Consider the following 12,960-nt stretch of genomic DNA (forward strand, 5'->3'; position numbering starts at 1 on the left):
GTTCTTGGGGTAGATCAGAATATAATACTCTTTAACCAAAAGAATGTCTGCCAAAGTCTTGGAGTCTTCTGTTACTGGGACATGATATTTCAGGCAGTATTATTTTATTTTGTGCCATTAAGTGAACAAAGATTTTTCAGAGGCAAAGAGTGCGAAGACCAGGGTTCAAATCCCAGTTCTGCCACTAATTTTCCGTGAGACCGTCGACAAATCATTTTCCTATTCTGGTCCTTGGTTTCATCACCTATAAAGTGAGGAGGTGACCTACATGTTGTCTGAAGTTCCTTCTGGCCATGATAGAAAGAGAAGTGGTTAGGGTGTCGGGAGACTAAGATTCTGGCTAGTTCTATCACTAATTTGCTACGTGACTATAGATAGATAAGTCCCTTCCTCTTTCTGGGCCTCAGATTCCTCATTTGTAAAATGAGGTTGTTGGGCTAGGTTAGAGATGGCTAATATACGGCACGTGTGCCACTCCACTCCAAGTTTGTGCCTAATTGCAGGGATCACTGGTGGAGCTCAACACATTTCCGGCTGAGCCTAGAAACAGCCTCAGAATCCTTCTCAACACGGTACTCCCGGAAGATAGCATCACTCAGTCAGAGTATATCCATAGAGGACCCCTAAACTTGCCTTCCCTTAGAGTTGATCTCGGAGGTCCTTCCCAGCTGTGCCCCTTGGGAACTCCATGACCCAGGGACCCTAGCACTCACCGTGTTTGGCCAGGAACCTCAGTGCCTCCAGCTGCCCGCTCTGGGCGGCCACGAACAAGGGGGTGATGCCATAGACATTCTTGGCTTCCACCTTAGCACCTCTGCTCACCAGGATCTCCATGACCTCCAGGTCATTGTGAGCTACAGACTCGTGCAGAGCCGTCCAGCCTCGGTTACAGCGGTGGTTCGTGTCCGCGTTGTACTGCACCAGCATCCTCACCGCCTCCACGTTCTTGCGCTCACAGGCTGTGCCCAGGGAGAAGCAAGATGGTCAGCAGGGCCCCGGCAGGACCTGGCCAGCCAAGACTTCATTCATTCGTTTGTCCATCTACCCATTCACTCATCAGCCATAAGTGGATTCACTCAACAAATATCTACTGGATCTGTACTAAGTTTCAGTCTCTGCATAAACCTAGGGTATACAACTAAAAGTAATAGTAATACTAATCAGAATTAATATTTGCTGATATGTATCTGGCACTGGTTATGTGCCAGGCACTCTATTCTAAGCACTTCATGTAATTAACTGATTTAGTTCTCCCAACCACCCTTAAAGGATGTAGTGTTATTCCCTTTCACAGATGGGAAAAGTGAGGCACAGAGAAGTTAAGTGACTTGCCCAAGGTCACACAGATAGTAAGTGGCAGAATTGGGATTCAAATCCAGGTAGTCAGTTCTGGAGTCTCTGTCCCCTGGAAGGTTCCGGACGGCCCCACCTCATCTCCCTTTCCAGTGTTAACCTGCTTCAGTCCTCCACGAGGCCAGAAGGGGAGGAGGAGGACAGTGCCATAGTCCTGCTCAAAACACTTCCTCAAAAGCTACTCACTTAATTTGGGTTAAAATTTACCTTCTGAGTCTGCTCAAACCTCCCTTATAAGCCTCATCTTGCTCTAGGCCCTAAATGCAGCCTTAGCGCTGGCAGAGCTATTACCAGAGAGGCTGAGCACTTGTCCAAATTAACCATCCCTGGAAGCTTCTCTGAGTCAGTCAGAGGGGGTGGTGAGAAGGAAGGGGGGCTGCCTGTGTAGTGTTTCAAACAGGACCCCCGGCTTGGTTTCCTCACCTGTAAAGCACAGATAATGGAACCTTCCCGAGAGGATGCCGTGGGAGGATGGAGTGAGGTAGCATACGAAGGCTCTAGGGTGGAGCTTGGCACATAGTGGAGCTCATGCAGGACCAGGGCCCAGGCTTCAGCTGTGAGTCACCCAGCATATTGGGCGCTCTCTCTGGGACAGCTGAGGCTCCAGGTGATGGCTTCAGTGCCCGGGGGACATGAGTTCTAGGGAAGACACTTCCACCACAGGTCTGCAGTGGACCTGGTTCCTGCTGCCTATGGAATATTCCAGGTGCTGGATACCAGACACAGGGGAAATTGGAGATTTCTGTAGTTTTTCAAAGTGTAAAGGTCCTATCATTTTTGCAAGACCCAAAGCTGATTGCTTAAGTGTATAGGCATGAACGAAACACTTGACCGTGGAGTAGTTCAGAGTGTGGTGCTGGCATCCAGCTCGCGGAGTTTAGATCCCAGATCTGCCCTTGCTGGCTGTGTGATCCTGGCTGCCTCATGTCAGTTCTCTGTGCCTCAGGGCCTCATCTGTAAAATGGGATACTAGCATTGCCTACCTCGTACGTGGATGGCTTTGAGGGTTAGAAAAAAGAACAGAGCCTGGTAGGTAGTAAGCACTCAATAAATACCAACTGTCATGAGTATTCGGATTTTGACCCTGGGTACTGCCAGGGAAGCCAGTGAATGTCCTTGGATGATGTATTGAGTAAGCCAGGAATGTTTCCTTTTCTCGAACATCCCGGAGGTACAAATTCCCTCTCACGCCTCTTTGCTTTTGCCTATGCTGTTCCCCTTGCTTGTCCAGCTGGTAAATCCCTCCCATTCAGGCTCAGTTCTGGGACGCCCTCCTGTGGATGCCCTCTTCCACATCAGGGCCTCTCCCCAATGTTCCCAGGTGCCTTGTGCCAAGCTCTTCAATGCCAGTAGCTGACTATTACATCATCTGCGAATCGACGCCCACCGGATGGGGATAGCACATGGGCACGGGCCGTATTGTTTCATCTCAGGGCTCTCAGCGTGCCTGGCCCATGGGAGGACTTGGGAAATGTGGACTGAATATGTGCACGAATGAATGGTTCAACTATGTAAGTTATACATCTGAATGAGGCTGCACCATCAAAGTAGACCCCCTTGGGGAGTTGTACACTTTGCAAGCAATCCTCCCCATGGCCCACCTAGTTTCTGGACCCTCCCTCGGGGAAGCCCACCCCAGTGGGCTCACCTTTGTAGAGTGGTGTCTCTCGGGCCTTGTTGGAGATGTCGGGCTCAGCCCCAGCCTGGAGCAGGGATTGGAGGCAGTCCAGGTGTCCCCTGCATGTCGCCAGGTAAAGGGCCGTTTCCTCCTGCAGGGTGCGCTGGTCCATGACTGCCGGGTATGCTGGGGAGGATAGACCAGGAAACTCAAAAGGAGGAAGATACCCACCTCCCCCTCCAACACAGGGGTGGTCCCAATTTCCTCCCCGTTCCAGGGACAGATGTGAGTGGCCTCCACCTGAATTTACCATCCACACTGCCTTCATCCCCTTGGCCTTGGATTCAGTCACTTTCACAGGGCTGTTTCAGCTTCCCGGTCATATTAATCCAGCTCAGATGCCACCTCCTCTGGGAAGCCTTCCCTGGTTGAACCCCCTCCTTCTCCGAATGACCCTGTCCTTCCCTTACACTCCCACCAGCCACTGCCAGAAGTCAGTCTCATGTAGTCACTTCTGCCCTGGAATGTGGTGGGCTGCCTGGGGTCCGTGCTTCTTGAGGGCAGAGGTAACTCCTGCCTGCAGGTGTTACCCAGCCACATCTGGCCTGGGGGAGAGCCGAGGCTCAGAGAGGAGGCATGATTTGCCCAGGGCCTCACAGCTGTTGGAGACCGCCTTGGCAGGGCACAGGCACAGCTGCGGTATTTTCCACACCAACTCAGCCCCTGGAACATTCTCGAACAAGCTGGCAGTGGCTCTCCCACAAGTCAGCCCTCCCTTATTCCTTTTCTAGGAATTAGGCCCTCCTGTCCTGGGAGGCCTGGAGAGGTGGCGGGATGGGCGGGGAAGCACTTCCTTGCTTCCAACTTGATGACTTTAACTCTGCAAGGGGGGTGGTAACTTTGCCTTGCCCCCTTCACCATGGTTGTGGTGAGGCAAAGCTCCGCAAGGAAAGTGCCCTTGCCCGTGCGTCCCATTCCCACCTGTGGCTGCGCACAGAGCCCACCGCCTCACCTTGATGCAGCACCTTCAGGCAGCTCAGCTGGCCGTAGTAGGCCGCCTCGTGCAGCGGCAGCCAGCCCTCCTTGTCGGGCTCTGCGAGGTTCTTCCCCGCCTTGATCATCGCCTTCAAGGCCGCTTCATCGCCTTCCTTGATGGCCTTTAGCACAGGGTCCACGGGCCTGTGAGAGCAAGGGGCAGGTCATTCCTCAGGACTGGGGCAGGCAGAGGCAGGGCCAGGTGGCCTTTCTCCCAGAAGGAAAGCAGGGCGTGCTGGTGACCAGGAGTGGGGCTGGCTGTGGGATCGCACAGCCTGCTTGTCCCTGCTGCTCTGGGACAGGTGCTCAGCCCCTGCAGCCGTGTCCTCTCAATAAGGAGAATAATTTTTCCTAACCCACATGGGCGTGCCCTGGGAATTCTGCCCCGACCTCGGCCCTGACCTTGGCCTCTCTGACTCTCAGCCCCATCACGGCTTCCTCAGCCTGCCTGCCCGGGTCAGCCTCTCCCTGCCTCCGGTCCTAAGCCCTCAGCTAACCACTGGCTTTTACGTGTCTTTGATAGTTTGCCCACTGTCTGTCTCCCCCACTGGACTATGAGACTATGAGCTCCAAGACCACAGGGCCCGTGTCCTTCTTTTATCCCTTATGATTTGGTTCCCACGGCCCAGCTCAGTGGCTGGTCCATAATAGGTACTTAATAAATATTTGCTGCTCGAAAGAAAGAGAGAGAGAGAGAATATGAAAGGAAGGGAGGGAGAGAGGAAGAAAGGATACAGAATTTAAGAACCCCAACAATTATTTCACTCCTTCATCCCTTCTATTTCCAAAAAGACAGCCTCTTCCCTGTTAGAGTTTTGCTTGTTTCTTTGGGGATTGTATTTATATCTCTTTCAAAACAATCTTTGCAATGGCCTCCTTTGAGCGTTTGGAGGACACACTGGCCTATGAAGATAAATGCGAAGGCTCTGGACCAGGCTTCGCCAGTGTTCCATCCCCCTGTGCACATCCCTGGGCCTGGAGTGTTTCCATGTCTTTATCTCCAAGTTGGGCACCACATTGGGACACTCTACTAGAAACATGGCCAGCTCATTCACTTCCACAGATGGAAACCAAGGGTCCCTTTTAAACAGAGCTCCTTGGTGGCCAAAAGAGAAATAGGGGACCCCTCTGTCCCTGCAGCTTTCAGTGGCTGCATCTGCTATACCAAGACCATTTCTACGAGGAGGATTCGGGCTTCCAGTGTCGGCCCCCCCAAAGGGATGGAGCACTGACCCCACAGGAGGTTTTAGTGATAATTAAACTCCTTCCCTGAGCATAGCGCTCCAGAGTTTACCAAGCACCTCCGCCTTCGGGGCCTGTTTGCACTGAGACAAAGGCACAGACCCTTCAGGGGGGGACTCCGTACAGTAAACATCTCTCTGGGGTCTTCCCAACCCCTTTCCTTTCTCCGGACCCTTCTCCTCACCTCTAGAACTTTCAGCTGCTGAAAGATTTAAGTACCTGAAGGATTAATACGTTTGACACCTTCACAATTTAAAACTTCTGAATGTCAAAAAGATTTCAGGGCTAATGTGAAAGATAACATCTTAGCTTGGCTCATCCAAGCCACTTCGTTCGTTCGTTCATTCATTCATTCATTCATTCATGCATTGAGCTGGCTTCCCCCATCCTTGGAGAGTCAGTGAGGACGACAGACTGCTGTGGGTCCACTCTTGGGGAATGAGCTGCGTAAGTGGTCCCATTTCCCTGATGGAGGAGGTGAGACCGGAGGCAGGCCTTGTCCCAGGGCCGTCATCCCTGTCAGCGGCCACGATCGGCCCAGAGTGTCTCCAGGGCCAGCCCCTTTACCCTCCCAGCTGCTCCCCGCTCCAGCATGAGCGGCACTTCCTGACTCTCAGCCTCTCCCTCCAGCATGAGCGGCACTTCCTCCTGACTCTCAGCCTCTCCCTCCAGCATGAGCGGCACTTCCTCCTGACTCTCAGCCTCTCTGGTTATTAATAGCTTCACAGCACAGATGCTGGTTAAGGACAGACCCAGCAAGGACGATGGGTAACTGACCAGATAAGCCCTGAAGTCCCCATCAACACCATCACTGCCACCTTGGTGAGTTCCTCTTACGAGCGGCCAGAGCAGCCCCTGTTGGTGTCTGGAAAAGCCCCAGTGGGGTAGGTGTCCTGTCTCTCCTGGAAGGTCTCCTGTGGGACCGGCTGAAGCGGAAGGGAGGAGGGCTAGCTGCCCTTGTGGCCTTGGTGGGTGTGCGGTGTCATGAGAACATTCTCAGGACCCACCACTCAGCTTGGGCCTCGTCCAGCTGTGGTGCAAGGACCCTGGAGCGCTCAGACACACACACCGCCAGCTTCTGTATGAGCTCGGCCAAAGTGCCCGCCCCAGGGCTGGGGGGAACTGCTGGGGGTATCAGACCATCAGAGACTGAGGAGCTGGCCAGGACCCTGGAGGCCACTCTGTCCTCTCCAACCTCCTCTACGGAGAAGGGAGACCCAGAGAGGGCCAGCGGCTCACGGGCAGCCTCACAGGAAGTGGCAGCAGCACTGAGACCAGAACCTGGGTCTCGCTTTTCCAGACTGTCAAAATCCTACCTGCAGCTCCAAGGAAGAGAGGGGTGGCAGGACTTGAAAAGGGTTGCGAAGAAGGAACAAAACATGGGCCAACTGTCTCCTCCCCACAATGTAACCAATCGAGGAAATAGGGGCTCCAGCGATGGGACCCCTTTTTTGTTTTTAGCTGCTTCTAGGGTCGAGCAGAGAAGGAAACAGCACAGAGCTATTTTCCAAGGACTCACCTAGCCCAGCGCCCTGGTGCCAGGCAAACAGAGCCCTTCCTGCAGCTCGGATTATCTTTTGGTTTTAGCACCTGGCACTTAATAAATAAAAACAACAGAGCAAACCAAAACTTGTGGGTGTGGGCGTCGTGGGTGTGCTCAGATAGACCCGCGGTGATGGCATGCGGGAAAGTGAGACAGGATGGGGGGCTGGCTCATCGGCCTCAGCTCTGAGCCCCTGGAGTACTAGGGCCGTCTCCCCCGTCGCCCTCTCGCTGGGTCCCCAGGTTCAGAGCCCTACGGGGCTACTCCAGCACGCAGGGCCCATTCTGGGGGAAGTGAGGGGTTAATCACAAGCTCAGCCTGGCTGGCAGTTCCTAGAGGATGGAGCCTGAGACCACCAAGCCCAGCTCGGCAGGAGCTGCTGAGTCTCAGGGGGACACACCTGGGAGGGGTGTTCCTGGGAGTCCCTCCAGAGTACCCCTCTTCCTGGGGGCTGTGGGACTGCTTCCCGTCCCCGCACCCCAACCCCAGTTTGGAGGTGAATGAGCTTGGATGCTCTGGGGGCCGCGCGGTGTGGGGACGGGGGGGCACTTACGCCAGCTGTGAGGACTTGCTGCGGTTGTATTTCTGCATAACCTCCTGGAACAGGCCCTTGGGGGCTGAGGTCGGGGCGCTCTCAGGAGACACAGCGGACCTGGAGGGTGCAGGGCAGGAGTGAAAGAGGGAAAAATACTCTGCATATGAGAAGCGGGTCATGGCCGGAGGCAGGAACGAGGACGGAGGGAGAGCGAGGGGGAGAGACTGACAGACAGACACAGGGCTCTGAACCAAAGCAGATGGCCGGGTCCTCCCTGTGCGCTGGACACAGCTGCTGTGTCTCCAGATTATTTTTGGCCCTTGGAGGAAGCCCTGGGAGATTTAAATGACCATATAAGACAACAATGAGGTTAACCTCACCCCACCCCCGAAGGTCCCCTTCCCCAGCCAACCACGCGGGAGGCAGATATGAAGCAAGGTGACATTCTTCACCCAGGAGGATGTGAGAGTAGTCAGCAGCAGGTTCCAGGATGAAAGAGGCTCAGTCCCAGGGCGGTCAGGCTGGGTCCCCACAGGGATGGGCAAGAGATTCACCGGGGTTGGGGGCTAGGGGTGCAAAGCTGGGGCGCCAAGCCAGGTCTGTGCTCCCACCCTCACCTCACTGGCTCACACCCTCATTAGAGGGTCCTGCTGTCCCAGGGTCAGGAACAAGCAGTACAAAGGGTAGAGGAAAAGGATGCATGAAGAAGTTCATCGGAGTCAGGGCTTGGAGTCAGAGTGACACGGGTTCAAATCCAGGCTCTGGCACTCCCTGGCTGTGTGACCTCGAACAGGTGCATCTTCTCTGGGACTTGGTCTGGTGAGGCCTGAGTGCGTGAATGGTGTAAAGTGCTTATCAGAGGGCCAGGCACAGGGCTCCACACGTGTCCACCATTCGTTGCATCATTATTTCGTCACTCTGAGTCTCAGTTTTCCCACCCCACTGGGCTGTTGTGAGGACAGGAGGGGTGAAAGGAGGAGAGGTGGCCACTGCACAGATCTGGATTGGTTGGAGCTGGAATGGGAACAGGACATGCTGGCCCTTCTTCCAGCGGGTTGGGGACCCTGGGGCAACAGACACCCCAGCGGACCCGGCCTGGTCTCCTGCGCCCCTCTGCGGGGTCCCCTGCGGGATTGGGAAGGATGTTGCTACAGGTGACCAGCATCCCGTGGGCCACGGAGATGCTGGAACTGTGACCCTGAGGCCCTGCAGATTTTGTGGACACCCTCAGCCAGGCCGGGGCACAGGGAAAGGGAGGGAGCCGAGAGAGAGAGGGGAAGGATGCCAGCAGCCCCCTTCACCTGCGGCACCACGGTCATCACCTTCCACCTTCCTTCTCCCCCACCTGCTCCTGAGCAGCGAGGCCGAGCATGATGCCATGAATGCTAGAGCAGGTGCCAATGCCACTGCCTTTCCTAGACTCAGAGACTGAGGCTCCGAGAGGCGGGAAACGGCCTCAGGGCCACACGCAGCTGCAGAGTCAACTCCTGTCTGCCGCGGAGCTCCGACACGTGCTCCCTCCTCCAGAGGCTTGGTGTCTCCCACCCCTTTGTCCCTTCTCTGGCTCTCAGGCCGCCACGCGGACAGGCCCTGAAACTGGGAACAAGCCCCCACCCCTCTCTGTGCCTCAGTTTCCTCCTTTGCAAAATGAGGAGGCAGGACCAGACCAGGGGTTTCCTCGCTGCTGTGGTTGCCGTGGAGCCTTCACTGCAATGAACTCACGTGGAAACTCAGGACGCCATACAGATCTCAGACCACATCCTGGGGACGGGGGTGCAGAGACTGGCCCTGCCAGGGCCCCTTTTCCCCAGCCCTGAGAGCTGCTGTTTCAGTGTCATTATCTGCACTTGCTCCCGGTCCTGAAAAGCGGAGGATGCTGGGCAAGATGGAAGCAGCCTGAGGCCAGGCCCACCTGAGAAGTCCCCAGCCCTGTGGTCATGACAAAGCCCTGGGCTTCTATCTCTACATGGCCCTGGGGACCCAGTCACTGTCATCACTGATCTATGTGTGGCCTCCCATCACTTTTTGTTGTTAGAATGTTTTCAGCCAGGTAAAACTCATTGATGAAAACCTACCCACCACCCTAAAATTAGGACATATCCCTGATGGTATAATAATAACAGCAACAATGGAACGGTAAGGCTGGCGGGGATGGCAGCGAGATGGCGACGGTGACATTCCCTCACGATGGGGCATGGCTTCGCCTCCTTTCTATCCTCCCTGCCACCTGGACGGTGCATTGGTCCCACGTGCAGAGGAGGAACATTCAGCAAGAATCTCCCAGCTCTTGCTGGTTGCACCTTCTGTGCTAGGGCCTGGGGGTGCAGATCAATGGCATTGGGGTCGGGGTGGGGGAGGACACATACCACCACAGAGCCGCAAGGGAGGGGCCGGGAGAGAGGCAGGGGGACTCGCTCTGGGCGCTCTGAAATTGAGCGTGTTAACTAGGCTTTAGGGGCAGGCAGCACGAGTGCTCAGAGCCGGAAGGGGGGCCAGGCCGCGGGCCGGGCACCGTGCTCTTTCTGATCAAGGCTACAGGCCCCATTTCACCTCAGGTCCAGAGCAGGGAAATTCCCAGCAGAGGAAACCACAAGGGCTGAGTCATCAGAGGTGAGAGCAACCTGGCAGGATGTGGGCACAGGTCATGCCCTGGAAAGGGCCCAGGTAGGGCCCCACGTCCTTTGTGTGGGCGGGTAGGTGGGGGTCGGTAGTATGTCACCATCACCAGCTCCCAACAGCCCTGTCCTGGAGTCCAGCTGGTCCCGGCTTCAGACAGTTCAGGCTCGGTGAGAGTGGGGACCAGGGCTGTGATGGCAAGGCCCCCTGACTTCTCAGTGGGCCCTGTCTGAGTTAATGAGAAGCCCAGGCCAGCCCCAGGAAGGGTGTTAAATTGGCCTGGACCTGGCTGAATGCGGGTGGCAAGCAGGCATCTTAATAGCAGAGGGAGCTGACAAATACAAGAGTCTTCCCATGCCTGCCACCTAACAGCATCCTATACCTGTTCTCCCATCTGGTCCTCACACGAACCCTATGTCGAGCACAGGTGTCATGAGTACAGGGCCTGGCACCGTAGGCGCTTGATAAATTTAAATGAACGAAACAAAACAAACAAACAAAAGCCTTTGTAGGGATAGTGTCCCGTATGGTAATCTTGGTGCTGTGTGGTTGTTTGCCAAGACCTCAAATTCCTGGAGAACCAGCCCACTGCCCTCTTGGCTGGAGAGAGGAAGAGCTCACACAGGATTGCTACCTCCACGCCCATTCCTCCCATGAGAGTTCTGTTTCTCTCTCACCCACTGGCCAATCCATCCTTTCTGGGCTGGCCAGAGAGGACTCACAAGTAGAGAACATGGATTCCAAGCTGCAGCAACTTCTGCCTTCCCACCCATGGCTAAAATTCATTGAGAGCTTGCTATGTACCAAGTCTTATGATAGGCACATAGCACAAGTCATCTCATTTCATTCTCTAGTCCACTTTGTGAAGGAGATGAAATTGGCTCCCTTTTGCAGATGAGGAAACTGAGGCTCAAAGAGGTTTGCTTCCTCTAGACTGTTCGGTAAACTCCTATTAATCCTGCAAAGCCCACCTCCTTGACTAAGAAGTAAATCAACCCTTCCTGTGTCCCTTTGACACTGAAGCAAGGCTCTTTGCTGCATCCATACTGTTGGATCATTATGTACCTCTGGGCCTTTGCCTTCATTAGACTGAAAGCTTAGGGAGAACAGGAACAAGGCCTGATACACATCCAGGTGCAGGGAAGGCACCTGTCATATTGTAAGTGTACAGTAAGTGTAGGTGGCTTATTTGAATTGTTTGCAGCTGTGCACACATCAGCCCAAGCAAGTTCCTGCTTCATGTTTTCTTCCTTTTTCTTCTTAGAAATTTAACCTTAAATAAAATGCAGAAGTTTAAAGACTGGAAGACTCAGCTTCCTGGACCCACTCGGACTGCTATTTTAGTACCCTTGGGCTCTCTGTTTCATGAGTGCATAAACCCTACTTCTCCATTGGATGGGACGTTGGTCTGCCTCTCAGGGGGCCCTCAGCGGGCCAAGGCTTGGAAAATGATCCTCATACATGTTCAAACTTCACCGCTTACCTTGTGGTGGGAGAGGAACAAATTGGAAAATGACTTTAAAAGGGAATATTATGTTTTCTCTGGGATGCTGAGCTGGCTTTCATTTCTAGGATCCCAAAGACCCGCTTGACCTTTACGTCCACATTTGGTCACAAGCTGATAACAATAAATTATATTTCTAGAGAATTTTATTGGATTCAAACTGCAGGGACTTCCCTGGTGGTCCAGCAGTTAAGACTCCGCGCTCCCAATGCAGGGGGCCCGGGTTCGATCCCTGGTCAGGGAACTAGATCCCGCATGCCGCAACTAAGGCCTGGCACAGCCAAATAAATAAATATTTTTAAAAAGTGCATTGATTTGCCTAAAAACATTCATTGAGCATCTACAATGATCCAGGCTCTTTGCCAGGTACTGAGGATACCAAAGTGAGTAATATCTGTTCCCTGTCCCCAAGGAGGTCATACAGTGTCATTGGGGACACACTCAGGAGGCCGGGTAATGCCTTCTAGGGTGACACAAAAGCTTGTCCATGATACAGAGGCAGCCTTGAGACGGGCACTCAGGGAGGAAGTGGGGCGAAGTTGTTCAGGCTGCAGGATGTGGGACAGTACCCACCTCATCTGATTAGCTTTCATAAGAATACTGCAAGGTAGGCCTGGGCAAGTTTTTGGTATTGCCATTTTAGGCATAAGGCTGCTGGGGCTCAGAAAAGTCAAGTAACTTGCCTAAGGACACACAGCCAGTAGGTGACAGAAGAAGGAGCTGAACCTCCCAACCCACTTCTGTTTCCACTCTCGTCTGCTGCCTCCTCACTCATTCACCCATTCATCCATTCACAAAGAGCTGTGAGGTGTTGCCACGGGTCAGGCCCTGTGTGCTAGACACAAGGCCTCACAGGAAGGAAGACGGCTGAGGCCCCTGCCTTCAAGGAGTTCACAGGTTAATGGCAGAAATAAGTACATAAAAACTCTTGTAGTCAGGGCAGTGAAAGAAACAGCCAGGAAAGTAAGAGAGCAACTTGCTTGACCTGGGAGGCTGGTCAAAGATGAGGCGGAGCTGGCCAAGTGGAGCCTCTGGGGACATATGTGATGTCCGCTTTCTAAACCTGCTGTGGGTCTACTTAGATGAACACTATGATATTTGGGGATAAAAGTGGCCAAGGACTCTATCGGGCCCCATACTTACTGTAACACCATATCTGAGTGTGAGCACAAATCCGTGTGTCTCTTGTTTGGGGGACCCTGAATCTCTGTGGGGAGAAGTCTCTTCAAGGTGGAGGAGGGACAGGAAATAGAGAGAGGCTTTTGCAGAATCAACAGAGCTGGTCAAGTGTCTGAACTTCAGGGTGGGACAGACCTTGGTTCAGTTCCTGGCCCTGCTGGGCGCGTGTTTTGTCATACGTAAAATGGGCACAGAAACATCCACCTTGCGTGGCTTTTGTCAGGATCAAGTGAATGCCTGTGGGCTGGGCATGTGGAGGAGGAGGAGAATTTGATTAACAATCACATGAAAGGGATTTGCTTCCCTAGCAGGGCCCAACCCAGCCTCCTTTCAGA

General features: G+C 53.9%; 1 protein-coding gene across 2 annotated transcripts in view; it reads right to left on the reverse strand.

Annotated features, from left to right (window-relative positions):
- The window catches only part of ASB2 (ankyrin repeat and SOCS box containing 2), a 42,909-nt gene that overhangs the window by 14,758 nt on the left and 15,191 nt on the right, over positions 1–12,960 (reverse strand). For both annotated transcript variants that reach the window (XM_036843958.1, XM_036843959.1), the window contains exons 3-6: positions 7,345–7,443; positions 3,984–4,150; positions 3,002–3,157; positions 714–959 (exon numbers count right to left, since the gene is read on the reverse strand). In XM_036843958.1, coding sequence (XP_036699853.1) covers positions 714–959; positions 3,002–3,157; positions 3,984–4,150; positions 7,345–7,443 — 668 coding nt within the window. The remainder of the gene's footprint in view (positions 1–713; positions 960–3,001; positions 3,158–3,983; positions 4,151–7,344; positions 7,444–12,960) is intronic.

Source organism: Balaenoptera musculus, chromosome 2 (genome assembly GCF_009873245.2).
Source record: "Balaenoptera musculus isolate JJ_BM4_2016_0621 chromosome 2, mBalMus1.pri.v3, whole genome shotgun sequence".
Lineage (NCBI taxonomy): Eukaryota > Metazoa > Chordata > Mammalia > Artiodactyla > Balaenopteridae > Balaenoptera > Balaenoptera musculus.